This window comes from Natrix helvetica (assembly GCF_964273705.1).
Source record: "Natrix helvetica genome assembly, chromosome: Z".
NCBI lineage: Eukaryota > Metazoa > Chordata > Lepidosauria > Squamata > Natricidae > Natrix > Natrix helvetica.
Genome location: NC_138554.1, coordinates 54,690,585 through 54,705,921, shown reverse-complemented (window position 1 = coordinate 54,705,921; position 15,337 = coordinate 54,690,585). Strand labels below are relative to the sequence as shown.

Here is a 15,337-nt window from a genome sequence, read left to right as displayed (position 1 = left end):
TCACAGGAGGTAGAATTACCACATTTTTGTCCCTCTCCCAGACACAAATTGGAACACCGATGGCACAAGTTAGATGTGTGTCGGGCGCTGCAAATTTACATTGAGCGAACGGCAGAAACCAGACAATCTGAAGCCCTTTTATTTCATTCCAGTCTTCTTCCCTTGGACAAAAGGTCTCGGTGGCTACTATCGGTAGATGGGTCAGACATTGCATAGCAGCAGCGTATGACTCACGCCAGGAGAGGGTGCCAGCGGGGGTAACGGCCCATTCTACAAGGAGAGCTGCCACTACGACGGCGTGGGCGACACAGGCTTCCCTGGAGGAAATTTGCAAAGCTGCTACATGGACTTCTCCGTCCCCTTTTATCCACAATTATAAGCTTGATAAGTTCGCATCTGTAGACGCTTCCTTTGGCAGACGAGTTCTGCAGGCTGCCCGGGTGTGCAGGTCAGTTTTGGAACAGTCAATTGCCCACCCTTGAGGACGGTACAACTTGGGTATGTCCTATGCATGGATGCTATCTCCACCCTTATTGAGAAAGGGCATTGGTAACTTACCTGATACGCCTCTTCTAATAAGGTGGAGATAGCATCCAGCCCCAGCCCAGGATTTGACTGTTCCTTGTTTCTACAGGGCTGTTTTTCTGTTCTGAGAAGTTTATCTCGCCAGGTTGATGATGCTCTTTTGTCTACCTTTTCTATGAATCACTAAATTTGATCTTGTTTGGATAACACGCGGAGTCTGTTTTTTTTTTTCTTCACTGGAAACTGGGTGGTACCACTTATGGAGGCGAGTTATATAGGGGTTAATTAATTAGTAAGCAGACTCAGTCCAATCAGAGCACGGACAGTGTCAACCCATGCATGGATGCTATCTCCACCTTATTAGAAGAGGCGTATCAGGTAAGTTACCAATGCCCTCTCTCTCTTTCTCCCTCTCTCTCTCTCCCTCCCTCCCTCTCTGTGTGTTTACAGTGTATACAGTAAACACACACACACATGTATATATGTGTATGTATGTACATAATAAAATTATATCAACCTCACCCATTCCTAAGAGGTCTTTAAGAGGTATGTATAAGCACACCAGCGTGCCTACCATCCCTGTCCTAATATTTTCTTGTATTCATATTAATTTCATGTATTCATAATCACGACTCTATTTATATCTGTTATCTAATTCATATATGATGAAATAAAAATAAATAAAAAAAATAAAATAAATATTCAGATGGAAGTAGATATGGATGGTAGAGGAACCTGGTAAACTGAATATACAGTAGATTACTCATAATTTCATTGATGTTAAAACAGTTATATTGTTATCTTGCAGACCATAGAAAATCTGTGCAGTGGAAGCTTGGTGCGGATGGTGATATCTGGGTATGGATAATGGGAGAACACATGCTGGATAAACCATATGACCTTCTGTGTAGTGAGATTCTTGCTGAAAGAGTGAAGCAACAGTCACTTCAGCAAGTAGAGGCAATAAGGTTAGTAGTACAGTCTTCCAGAACTGAAAACAAATACATCAAATCTGTCATTAAAAGGAATTTAATTTGTAGTCCTTTTGCTCTGGTATCCTGTCTAATAATTCTATTTAACACTTCAAACCCTAAAATAAATAATAAAGAGGATAAAGCATACCCCTGTCTTGTTCCCTTCTGGATTTCAATTGGTTTTGTAAAATCTCCATTCACCATGATTCAAGCTTTCTGGAATGTATAGATGGATTTTAGACCTTATAAAGCCCAATCCAAATTCCATCTTTTCCACTATTTTAAATATAAAGGTCCAGTTCAAATTGTCAAAAGCTTTCTCTGCATCTAGAAAAATTAATCCAACCTGTTTGTCCCTACATTATTGTAAGTATTCATTTATATTCAAAATTACTCTTATATTATCTTTTAATTTTAGGTAAGAAACTATACTTCATTTATATAATCCTGCAAAACTTTTTAAAGTCTTTCAGCTAAAATAGATATAAAAATAATGACTACAGTCATTATTAAGGAGAAAGGTTGCCATATAGTTCTTTACAGAAGTCGAATTCAATCCACCTTTGGGTACTAGAGAAATGTAGGCAGAAGTAACTTATCTTCAAAAATTTCATAGAATCTGCTCAGGAGGCCATCTGGTCTGAGAACTTGCCTGTTTTAGCTCTTTTAATGGGCTCAAAAGTTTAATTACTTCAAAAGTTGTTATTGGACTGTTCAAAATTTGCTTGTAGTTTTCCAATAATTTAGGAAGATTTTTAGTTGTTATATACTCTCTCATAGTATCTAAAGAGGTTTCTTGTTCTTTGTATAAATTAGTATAATAATTCCCAAAAAGTCTTTGAAAGTTTTTGTTATCCATATAAGTCTCATTCCATTCTTGAAGCTTGGTTATCATTGTCTTTTTTGTCTATTTTCTTAGTTTGTATGCCAACCATCTCCCTGGTTTATTTGCATGTTGAAAAAAGTGTTGTCTCATATATTTAAGTTTCTTTTCAATATTTGAAACAGTCAATAAAGAAATTTGTTGCAATATTTTTATTTGTTTAAATATGGTAAAACCTTCTGGTTAGTTATGGAGTTCCCTCTGTTTCAGTTTAATTTCTTATAACACCCTTTGGATTTTTTTCTCTTCCATTTTGCTCTTAAATGTTGCATTGTGTTGTATAAAATGTCCTTGTATCACAGCCTATACATTTATGATATAAATACACTGGATTATGGTCAGAAAAAGCTTTTGGAACAATAATGGCTTTAGTTGCTTTATAAAACCAAATATCAATTCTAGAAAAGGATTTGTGTTTCTGAAAAAAAGGCAAAGTCTTTTGTTAGTCCATTTTTACATTTCCAAACATCAATTAAACCTAAAGTATCAATCAGCTTGAAGAAAGTTTGGGGCAATTTCCCTTGTGTTTCTTTAATTCCTTTATCTGGTGATCTGTCCAATTATGGGGTTACTATCCCATAATAGTTTCCAATTACACATCAATACTGAAAAGAATAGGAGAGTAAGTGTTCAGACAGATGTTTAATACACACACAATATATAATATGATATGACAGGATGCTTTCAATTGTCCCTCTATGGAAAGTGGTAAGGATAGTGAAAGGAAGATGTGCTCTTCTCATATGATGCAGAAAATGCAGACTCTACTGTGTCTGCTTTACCAATGTCTCACTGTTGAGCAACAAAGTCAACCTGCTTGACAGCTGCACACTTAGAAACTTGATACTACTAACCACCTCCACATTTGAATTGTTAATATACAGAGGTGTATGGCTTTGCCTGCCTTTTCTGAAATCAAAAATGATCTATTTTGTTTTATCTTACATTTAAAACCAGACTGTTTTTATTATACTATCAAATTCTCTACCTCCTCCCAGTAATAACCCTCATTATCATCCTGAATAAGGCCCACCACTGTTGTATCATCTGCATACTTCACAATATGGTTGGTAGCAAATCTTGCACAACAGTTGTGGGTCAACAGGGTGAATAATAGCAGACTTAAAACACATTTCTGAAGAGAACCTGTGCTCAAGAACATGGTGTTAAAAATATTAATCCCAACTCGCACATACTGGGGCCTATCAGTGAGCAAAATCAAGAACCCAGTTGCACAAACGAGTATTGAAGCCTAAAAGACCCAGTTTACCTACTAAATGCTGAGGAATTATCGTATCAAATGCTGAACTAAAGTCAACAAATATCATTTGCACATGAGTATTTCTTTCCTCTTAAGTGCTCCAAGATCAGATAAAGAACAGAGAAAATAGCTTGTAGGATAGAATTTTATAAGTTAAATGAAGTCACTACACAGCAGACTGACAAGAATCTTAAAAATGTGGAATGAAAGAAGGAAGACAAGAGGGCACCATTCATCCTTAATTTCAACTGTGAAACATTCAGGACAGGAAGAAGAAACCTATATGTGATTAAATAAAACAGGAGTTCATTATTTAGTGGGCAGGGTTGTTGACAAGTCCTTGAGGCAGGCAGAAGTTCTGTGTTAGAATTCTTCCGTTAGTCTTTATAACGGCAATTATGCAGCTGCTAGTGATTGACATTTTAGTCCAAATGCAGATGCTGGGGGAAGAGGACATTCAATTTTTTTTCTCCAATATCCAATTCTGTAATTTTTGTAGCAAGACTATCAATAGTTTCTATAACAGAGAGGTGCCACTGATCAGAGAGAGGGAGAAAGGAAAGAAACAAGCAATTTCAGTTATATTGATATGAATCTTTCATATAATTTAAATGTGGGAAAATATTAACAGTGATTTATGTGTCTTGGATAATTTAACAACCAGCCTACCAGTGAATCACTTCAGTTCTATGTAACATGCAGATTTAGGATATGAAAGTAGAGATATAGCTGCCTTTTTAAACTTTAACTCCTATTGTAGCTTCTTGTATTTGCTGCATATGCAGGTAAAAAACAAAATTGTTTGAAAAGCTTCTGTTTCCTTGAAAAACTCTTTCTCTTTCTTATTTTATATAAGAACACCTGAATTTGAAATACTGCAAGACAATAAAAAAATTGTCCAAAGAGCTATACCAAAGAGAGTGGAAAACACACCAGCTGTTGGAAATAGCAGAAATCTAGAATGCATCCAGGTAATGTTGTTGTTTCTTACTATTCAAACATTAAAATGAAAGCTAGCTGAGAGGGAAAGAATTCCATTGTGAATCCAGTGAATGATGTTTTTATGAGTTACTTGAAGTTTCAGTGAGCATTCAAGTGAATCAACACTGATGAAGGTTAACTTGCTTGTTTGCTACAGTAAGTTAAACCTAAAAAGCTATTTGTGCCATAATGCTCAACCTATGCCTCCTCCCATTATAGATGACACAGTTGTATCAAAAATTGCTGCAGCAAGTGTAATATTATGCATTCTGGAAATAATAATTTTAATTTATATGTCAATGAATGACATAAAATGGTTTTATTTGCACTGTATACTTAATTGAAGGGACACGGTGGCTCAGTGGCTAAGATGCTGAGCTTGTTGATCAAAAAGGTCAGCAGTTGGGTGGTTTGAATCCCTAGCACTGCATAACAGAGTGAGCTCCCGTTACTTGTCCCAGCTTCTGCCAACCTAGCAGTTTAAAAGCATGTAAAAATGCAAGTAGCAAAATAGGGACAGCCTTTGGGGGAAGGTAACAGTGTTCCGTGCGCCTTTTGCATTTAGTTATGCCAACCACCACATGACCATGGAGACATCTTCGTACAGTGCTGGCTCTTTAGCTTTGAAATGGAGATGAGCACTGCCTCTAGTGTTGGGAACGACTAGCACATATGTGCGAGTGGAACCTTTACCTTTTATACTTAATTGGGTCAGAAGAGTAAGGTTGTCATGCAAAGCCTAAAATTCAACCAATCCAGCTTATTGAGTTTAATTTTTTTGGGGGGGTGGGGGGCTAAACTAATTCCCAAAATTATTGCTCAGCAGAATTATTCGAATATTAAATCTGTTCCAACATTTGCAATGAAAAGGATATTTTTGAGTGGTCCTGCAAGATTGAGAATAGGTTCTACACTATATATTTTTTTATTTCCACCCCGACCTCATGGCTGCACCAGATTGTTCTAAAAGGGGGGCTAAAATAATTGGGGAGGAACATTTCCCTCATTACTGTTATTTTCTTCCTCTATCCTAGAACCATTTAATACATAAAATTAGATATAATATTTCTTTCAATGATTTGTATTACTTATTTTTACTTATATTGAATAGTAATTCATTATAGTTTAGAGTAGACAGGTTACCTTTTAGATAAAAGCAGGAATTTGTCAAGAGTCGATTTTCAGTGAAATCACTTAGTGGAACTAATGTACCTCTCTGTTAATGATTAAAACAAAGGTATATTTGTCAAGGAGGCTAGTTCCTAGGTCACCTGGACTGGTAGATAAGGGAAAACAGGACCATTTATTCCCTTCGCTGATTAAAGAAGGAAATCAAGAACTGGAAGAAAATGCTTGAAAAAAAGCTCTGTTAGTGAGCCTTATACAGCCTTATAATGGTTATAAGCATAATGGCTTATCAACAGGGAGTATAAAATAGAGGAATCTCCTGCAAACTTTTTTTTTAAAAAAAAGCTTCTTTATTTTAAATGTGTTACATTTTTTTGGTATTTTGCTGTCACAAACTGCAAACTACGTTTACTGTGCAGTATGCTCTTAAGGAACATAATAATATTGAGAAAAATAGTACCTCAACAGCATCTGACAGAGCAAAATGTTTCCATGATCCTTTCTGTAGTCAAAAAAGCTGGCAATGTCTTAACTAGCCAGAGCTGATTTTTAAAAAGTTAACCACAGTCGGGTCTTTTTAGTAACTAGAATGATCATTTCCAGGTAATCCCAAGGCTATAAGCTAAACTGGAAGGTTGGAGAAAGCGAGCAACAAGAGTAAGAGTAACTGAGCACAGGGGAGAGTTTTTCTTAGAACTTACTTCACTTATGGTCATAAGAGTGGTGAAGCAAGCTCATTTCTTTCCTCTTGTTGAATTTTGTTGAGAGAGAGAGACAGAGAGAGAGAGGGAGGGGTAGAGAGAGGGAGGAGCTCTTTTTCATACCCCAGCTCTTGCCCACCTAGCAAATTAAAAGCATGCAAATGCAAGTAGATAAATAGGTACCATTTCAATGGGAATGTGACAATGTTCTTTGCCCCTTGGCGTATAATTATGCTGGCCACATATGCACAGAAGTATCCTTGGACAACACTTGCTCCCTTGGCTAAGAAACAGAGATGAGCACTACTCTGTAGAATCGGATATGACTGGAGAGGAGAAACATTTTACCTTTATTTATTTCAGTTTCTTTAAATTTTTAAGTTTATGCTTAAAATTGTCTTTCATTCAGGATTGAAGTCAAATTCAAGCAGCATTTTCAAATTTGTCAATATGAAGGTCTCTAATAGCTTAGAAGTAGTTAATGAACTAGTCCCAAAAGTGATCAGAAATGAGGTTTGCAAATTTAACGTTAGCGTATTACATGCAATGTTACTTCTTTTATTCTGGGTGAATATGAGTGGTTTGCTTTTGAACACTTAGATATTAATTTGTTTCTTGTCTTTTTTTAGCTTAGCTATGTTGCAAAGAATTCAGGGCAGTGTATACTTTCTCTTCTCCATTTCACAAAATTCTGTGAGGGATGAGCCTGAGAGATAGTAATTGGCTCAAAATTATGCAATGAATTGCCAAGTAGGGAGGCATTTGAATCAAGCAGGATCTACCAAAGGATTTTACTCTCTTGAGTTTCTGAAGCACCATTGGATCTCCCCCCCTCCCCTGAAATTTGATATCTACTGTGTTTATAATGTGGTCTCTAGTCACATGTATTTTAGCATTAGTACTATTAGCACCAGTTTTCAATAATTATATGCATTTCAACTCTGCAAATTGCCTTCATGCATCCACAGTTGTATTGGATTGTTAGTTGATTTGTGTGGGTAATATATTTCCAGTGACGTGCGGTGAGGGTTATGGCTGGGGAGGCTGGTGACGTCATCAGGAAGGCGGGGAATGGGACCACGTGTGCAGACCACGTGTGCAGACCACGTGGTCTCGTTCTCTGCCTTCCTGAGTGAACATTAAGGGGACCGTGGCGTAGCATTACTTCCTCCACCGGCACCAGTCCCTTTCACCCCGCTCAAGCCTTGCCGCCTGCAGCCACCGCCCGCCCTCGCTGCTCCTTTCGTTGCTTGCCCGCCCGCCTCTAAGGCACGCCAAAGCCTCCTTCATCCCCTTTTTATTTCCCGCGACACCCCCCCCCATTTCGGGAAAGCTTTCCCCATTGCCTGGGGGGTGAGGGGGGCGGCTCCTCTCCCCCCACTCCCTCCGTCCCTGCCTCTCTCCTCAGCCCCAAAGCTCCGTCCGCGCGACTCACTTCCAAGGCGATGGCTGCTCCATCCCGCTCCGGCTCTGGAAGCAACCGAAGATCAGGCTGCGTCGCTCGCTCGCTCGCCGGACTGCTTCGGCGCCATTCTGGCTACCTTCGTCCATCCGCGCCCGGGAGATGCGGAAGCAGTCCGGTGGACGAGTGACCGAAGATCTCGCTGCCTCGCTCGCTGCCTCGCTCGCTCGCTCGCCGGACTGCTTCGGCGCCATTCTGGCTCCCTTCGTCCATCTGCGCCCGGGAGACGCGGAGGGAGAAATGTTGTCGGCGCCTCCAGATGACGAACCAGTCGCTTGCTTTCGTCATCGGGAGGCCGATAACATTTCTGCCTCCACGTCTCCCGGGCGCGGATGGACGAAGGGAGCCAGAATGGCACCGAAGCAGTCCGGCGAGCGAGCGAGCGAGGCAGTGAGATCTTCGGTCACTCGTCCACCGGACTGCTTCTGCATCTCCCGGGCGCGGATGGACGAAGGTAGCCAGAATGGCGCCGAAGCAGTCCGGCGAGCGAGCGAGGCAGCGAGATCTTCGGTCACTCGTCCACCGGACTGCTTCCGCATTTCCCGGGCGCGGATGGATGAATGTAGCCAGAATGGCGCCAAAGCAGTCTGGCGAGCGAGCGAGCGAGGCAGCGAGATCTTCGGTCACTCGTCCACCGGACTGCTTCCGCATCTCCCGGGCGCGGATGGACGAAGGTAGCCAGAATGGCGCCAAGACAGTCCGGTGGACGAGTGACCGAAGATCTCGCTGCCTCACTCGCTCGCTCGCCGGACTGCTTCGGCGCCATTCTGGCTACCTTCGTCCATCCGCGCCCGGGAGATGCGGAAGCAGTCCGGTGGACGAGTGACCGAAGATCTCGCTGCCTCGCTCGCTCGCTCGCCGGACTGCTTCGGTGCCCGGGAGACGTGGAGGCAGAAATGTTGTCGGCCTCCCGATGACGAAAGCAAGCGACTGGTTCGTCATCCGGAGGCGCCGACAACATTGCTCCCTCCGCATCTCCCGGGCGCGGCCGGACGGATGTATATAATATTATATATAGTATATAATATTATATACTATTATTCCATGAAGAGAGGTGAGGCCCTGCCTCCCTTGCCTCTACTGACCGCACGTCACTGTATATTTCCAAGTAGAATCTGAGCCCAGTTTTAATCATCCCTTCCTGCTGACTCCAAGTTTCATTAGCTTTCTATTTGTGTAACCAATTAGGCCTTATTTTGGTATTCAGTAATTGCAGCTACATCTCAGTGATGTCAATTCCAAAATAAAAACTGGGTGGTTACAGTTGTGAAAGTGAACAGTAAAAAATAGATGGGTGGAGGAAGCAAATGGAAAATCTCTTCCTCCACTGCCTGTAGTCAAAATAGAAGAGGAGTGAAAGGCTATTTCACAACAGATCGGGTTCTACATTTTTGAGAATACTTCCATCTTGATAAGAAAAATACAGGTATAAAAATATTTGGGTAGGGCAAAGTGTAAATAGAGTTGGAGGAATGGTTGGGAAATATTTTGCTGAAGTCAATAAATAGAGCTGAAGAAAATCTCCCACTATAATTTTGTTCCAAAGGTTCTTCAGTTCAAAGGTATTTTCAATCAACAAAAAATTCTGTTAAAATGGGACTGTTGCTGAAAACGATTTCACTGAAAACCCATTCATTGAAAAGAATTAGAAAGAATATTGACTCATAAAGCTTGTGGCCATCATTGTCTATGTATGTTAATGCTAAAAGTATGGAAAATAATCAAGATGATGGTGAGTTCTTTCTTTTTTCACATGTCTATGATAAACTGGAAATAAATACAAGAAGATTGCCATTCCTTTATTCCTATCTACTTGATCTAGGCTCCTGTGACTAAACTAAGAGATGCAGAGCAGATATTGGTAGACTATTGCTCTAATTCAAGCAAATCTAATTTTCAGCAGGTAAGGAAACAAAACAGATCTCTATGGGCATATACAATGCAAAAAAAAAACTTTTGTCTTCACCTTCATGCCATTTTCTGAAAGCAATCAAACCCAAATGTAGTTAAAAATAACCTAGCATGCACTCATGTTAATACTCAAACTTTCATTTCCAGATGATCTTGTTAGTTTATTGTATATGATGGAAATGGGCAATTGCCAAAATTCTGAAAAAGAGATTTTAAATAGCGACTCTCTTGGTACATTTTCTTGGCAAAACATCTAAGGTCCAAATTAGGGAAGATAGATATATTTGAATCAGCAATCACATTTTTTCAAACACAATACTAATTTCTAGTATTATTGATTAACATACACTATCTGCTAGGCTTTTTCAGCACAGACAAGAAAAAGCAATAGCTATCATTGAATGGAGACATTGGCTCTTAAAGTGGCTTGTAGAGTATCATACTCTTGGTGTCAGAGCAGTCTTCCTTCATCCAGTGATCCTCAAAAAGTCTTGTATATGAATCCCTATCTTTCCAATCATTGTGGCCAAATTAATATATTTGGAGGTACCAGGTTAATAGAGGAGCTGGTAGCCTTAATTCTGATCTGCAATTTAAGTTTTCGTTAAATCACCAAGTTATGACAACATACAAAACATATGTTTCTTATACGATCAAATGCTACAACTATTTATGAAGTCAAAATGTGAATTATTAGCATAGAAGAAAATTATTGGTACATTAAAGGAAACCATTATTGTTGTTTATCTTTGACAGACTAGAAAAATGCCAATGAAGACGACCGCCACCGAGACCAGAGCAGAAGAAGAAATAACTTTAGATTACCCTTCTGAATCAATTCAAAAACTGGACAAAGAAGATCCTGATTGGCTAGAATCTTGTGCGGCACACTAATATTGGCCCTTTTATATGACCCTACTTATGATTTTGAATGGAGAAATGATATACAAGGACAACTATACAGAATAATACTTTCCCCTCAAATTTTATACACTTTTAGCCCTCCAAGGAATCCACCTATCTGGAGAGCTATGTTAACTAAATCAAATACCAAGTTGCAGTGCAGTAGCACTAATCAGACTGATCTCCACCACTCAAGGTGTCCACTGCGCATTCTATTCCCCAATCCCTTAAAAGCATTGTGAAGCTGATATGTGGTTTTCATCACTCATTGCCAACCTCAAAACTTGGAGAACAGTATTAGGATGAGAGAAAGGTGAAGGGAGATGTGGGTTTCCATCAATGGAGGATAGACTCCCCAAAAGCTATGCTGAGTTGCAGTATTTTAGGGGAAAAAAAGGAAAGGGGAAAGGGAAAGTAGGGGACAAAGCAGTTCTTCTATACAACAGACTGGCTGTACTCGGGATTTGAGCTAATGTCATGAGAATAGGCAAGTTCAAAGGTGATTCTGAACTGCTGTCCCAAAACTGCCTTCATTATGGAAGTTCATTCATGTACCAGAATAATTTTACATGTAGTTTATTCTCTCTGGCTTTCTCCCTCTCATGGGCATGATTTTATAATTACTCTAGGTACTTCTGGTTCTTGAAAAAAAGGACTGGGTAACAATGTTCCTTCTCAATTTCAGTACGGAGGTCCAAAGCAGCAGATGAAAGACGACGGTCCCTTGCCAAACACGCACGAGATGACTACAAGAGACTCTCATTACAGGGCACCCGCAAGAACAAAGCAGCTGATGTTTCTCAAACCTTAAAGAGAGAGGTGCAAAGAAAGCCACTCCCCCCACCTCTTCCACCAAAGCCTAAAAACCTTACAGCTAAAATAGCTGATGGGAAACCAGAGAGGTTAGTAAATTAGTGGGGGTGGGGAGTCACTGTACTGCTGCTGAAAAGACATATATAGAAGTGGTGGGATGCAAATTTTATATTACCGGTTCTGTGGGTGTGGTTTGGTGGGCGTGGCATAGCTTGGTAGGCATGGATTGGTGAGCATGGCAGGGGAAGGATACTGTAAAATCCCCATTCCCTCCCCACTCCAGGAGAAGGATACTGCAAAATTCCGATTTCCTTCCGATCAGCTGGGACTCGGGAGGCAGAGAATAGATGGGGGCGGGGCCAGTCAGAGGTGGTATTTACTGGTTCTCTGAACTATTCAAAATTTCTGCTACCGGTTCTCTAGAACTGGTCAGAACCTGCTGAATACCATCTCTGATATACATCCAAAGATGGCTCTGCTGAATATTGTATTTCTTCTTTTTCTAATTGTTCTATGAAATTGGACTGGGAACAATAAACCATGCTTGCAATAACAATATTATACATAGATTTAAATTATTTTATTGGACAGTCTCATTGCATGGTATAAAAATCAGAAGACTTTAGGCCAGACCTGGGTATTTTATAGCTTGTGAGCCATATCTGGCATTTTGGCTGGCCCATGGTGGTGGCTGGGCATCATTGTCAGGGTTTGAAGCATCAATGGGACAGTATGGTGGAGGGGGCAGGGGGAGTGCAGCAGCCCACCACAAAAAGTCCCAGTTTTTCAAGAGGCCTCATGGGAAAATTACTCACCCCTGCATTAGTTAATCCAAGGCATTGAAGAGAACTAATTATTGCCCTCCCATATATGCTGGTAGGTGGAATTATTTAATCTTACATTCTTTTTATAAAAAATACAGTACTATTAGATTATATCAGGGGTGTCAAACTCAAGGCAGGAGGCTGGATCTGGCCCATGGGGCAGCCCTGGAGACAGCAAAGGACCAGCCTGCAGTGCCTCTGTCAGTGAAAATGGAATTCAGAAGGGCTATGTGCGGCACTCCTGAGCTTCATTTTCACTGGTAGAGGGTTGCAGGAGGCTATTGCAGCTGAAAATGGAGCTGGTGAGGGCCGCAGGTGGCACTCCCCAGGTCCATTTTTGCTGGCACAGGGTTGCAGGAGGCCATCGCAGCCGAAACAGAGCTTGGGAGCCCATTTTTGCTGACAGAGTGCTCGGGCCACCAAAGGCGCCCCCCCACGAGTGATGTCGAGCTGGCCACGCCCACCCTGGCCACACCCACCCCAGTCCCCTAAGGTCAAATACAACCCTCAATGAAATCATGTTTGACACCTCTGGCTTATATGGTCCCTTTAAAAAAGAATGCATTTAATTTGAGGATTCATATATATTATAATATAATTTTATTTTCCTCACTCACACCCATACTAAGCATGCCAATTGTCCTTCCTCTAAGAATCTTTTTCCAGGAATGCTACATTAATTTCAGGTTTACCAACCTATCCTTCATTCTTGGAACACTGTCTTGTATTTACTAGTTTAACATGTTGGTAGATGATATTCCAGAAATGTCTTCCCACATTAGTCTACCAGTAGCCATATTCTGGGATTCACCTCTTAGACTACTCACATTACTGTCAGTGGATTGCATTATAAGACCATCCCTTTGGATTACTTACATTTAGCAGCTGGATTTGTCAACCAGCCAACCAACCAGCCTGCCTGCCTGCCCGCCCGCTGTTTGACAATCTGTCCATTCATCCATCCGCAAACTCCACAAAAACCTCCTTTCAGATATCCTGCATAGTATTTATTTTCCATTCAATCATGCATTTCATTAAGATGTGTGGTGGCTCAGTGAGTTAATGATGCTGGAAAAGTTTTCTGCTCCAGCATGTCAGTATGAGCTCCTGTCCAGTTTGGAAACATGTTCTATGTGAGGAGATAAATAGGTACTATTTTGGTGGGGTGACAAATTGATGCTCTGTGCAATCAGTCAGATTCCTGCAATCTCTGAACCTTCCCAGTTGTGGCACCCATTTACAAAGTAGCCACATCAAAGAAAACATAGGAAGAAAAAGACTGACTGGTATTTGCAAAGTACAGAGCAAACGAGTAAAAGATTTACTAACTGCCACGAACAACATTTTACCTTCCATACAATCCAGTACACCATATGAAACCAATCAACTAATGTATAGCATAGCCACCATTATAACTGCAAAACTGGGTTATAAAATGCCAAAAAAGAAACCCACTGGAATACCAAAGTGGAAAATTTGACTTGAAAATAAAATCAAGAAACTATGAGGGGATGTCAACAATTTGAAGTACTTGAAAGAAGGAAAACTAAAGAACAAAAAGCTGAAAAATAGTTTATGCAAAAAATACAACCTGGAGATAAAAACAATAACGGAAATCATGGGAGAATTAAAACAATGTGTAATAGCAATAGCAAAGAAAATCGAAAGATACGAAGGATGAATAAAACAATATTGTGAAAATGTCCAATTCAGAAGAAACCAACACTTCTTCTAGCAGTCACTTGATGGAAATCGAGTGCAAACTAATGGTAACCCATGTAAAGAAAAAACTTTGAACTTTTGGAAAGAACTGTGGGAAAATCCAGTGGAATGACATTCCCAGTGGAAAAACAAACAACACGAAACAAAATGGAAAATATTGTAATAACAACTGATATGGTTGTAAAACAAGCAAAGCAAGTCAACCACTGGAGTGCACCTGACCTTGACGAACTACATGGATCCTGGCTAAAACACCTGATTAGCCTCCATCACCGCATGGCAACTCAATTTGATGAAATGTTTCAAAATGCAACAAGTGAAGAATGATTAACAGCTGGCCAAACATATTTGATAATGAAAGCTCCAGAAAAGGGCACAAAACCAAGCAACTATCACCCAATTATTTGTCTGCCAACAATGTTCAAAGCTTTTACAAGAATACTGGCAAATTCAGTATTCAATGATCTGAAGGAAAACAGCTTGTATCCAGTAGAACAAAAAGGAAATTATAAAAAAATCAAGAGGAACCAAAGATCAACTGCTCATTGACAAAATGGTTCTAGTAAATGCAAGATGAAGAAAAACGAATTTGAATATGGCGTGGATCAATTACAAAAAGGCATTTGACTCACTACTCCATAGCTGGATTAATGCCTGTCTGGAAAACTTTGGAATCAGCAAAAATATTTGTACATTTTTGAAAGCAAGCATGCAAAAATGGAAAACAGTTCTAAAAGCAAATGGGGAGAACATTGGTGAAGGCAACATCAGACGAGGAATCTTCCAAGGGGACTCACTTTTTCCACTACTGTTCAACATCACATTAATTCCACTGACAATAATCCTACGAAACACAAAACAGAGATACCAAATCTCAAGCCAGCATGACAAGATAAACCATCCACTGTACATGGATATCTTAAAACTGTATGCAAAAAGCCCCACTGAACTTAAATCAATACACAGTTCAATTGTTCAGCAGCAGCATCAGAATGAACTTTGAACTTGAAAAATGTGCTATATTATCCATGCAGATTCTGTGGGACTTTCAGATCCAAACAGATTGACATCTGGCCCACAGCATGCCTGACATCACTATTGTAGAAAAGAAAAGAAAAATGTCTGGTTCATTGATATTGCAATACCAGATGATGCAGAAATTGAAGAGAAATAGCTAGAAAAAATATCAAAATATTGTGATTTGCAAAATGCAATTAAGAGATTATGGAGAAAGAAATCAATGGTTTCC

The 15,337-nt window shown here is 40.1% G+C and overlaps 1 protein-coding gene across 2 annotated transcripts in view; it reads left to right on the top strand.

The window, feature by feature from the left end:
* Window positions 1-15,337, top strand: part of SH2D4A (SH2 domain containing 4A) — a 45,448-nt gene that overhangs the window by 19,252 nt on the left and 10,859 nt on the right. For both annotated transcript variants that reach the window (XR_014176812.1, XM_081971213.1), the window contains exons 2-6: window positions 1,334-1,493; window positions 4,500-4,614; window positions 9,738-9,818; window positions 10,583-10,706; window positions 11,415-11,631. Coding sequence is in view for 1 of the 2 variants with exons in the window: in XM_081971213.1 (XP_081827339.1) it covers window positions 1,334-1,493; window positions 4,500-4,614; window positions 9,738-9,818; window positions 10,583-10,706; window positions 11,415-11,631 (697 nt within the window). In the remaining variant the exon portion in view is untranslated. The remainder of the gene's footprint in view (window positions 1-1,333; window positions 1,494-4,499; window positions 4,615-9,737; window positions 9,819-10,582; window positions 10,707-11,414; window positions 11,632-15,337) is intronic.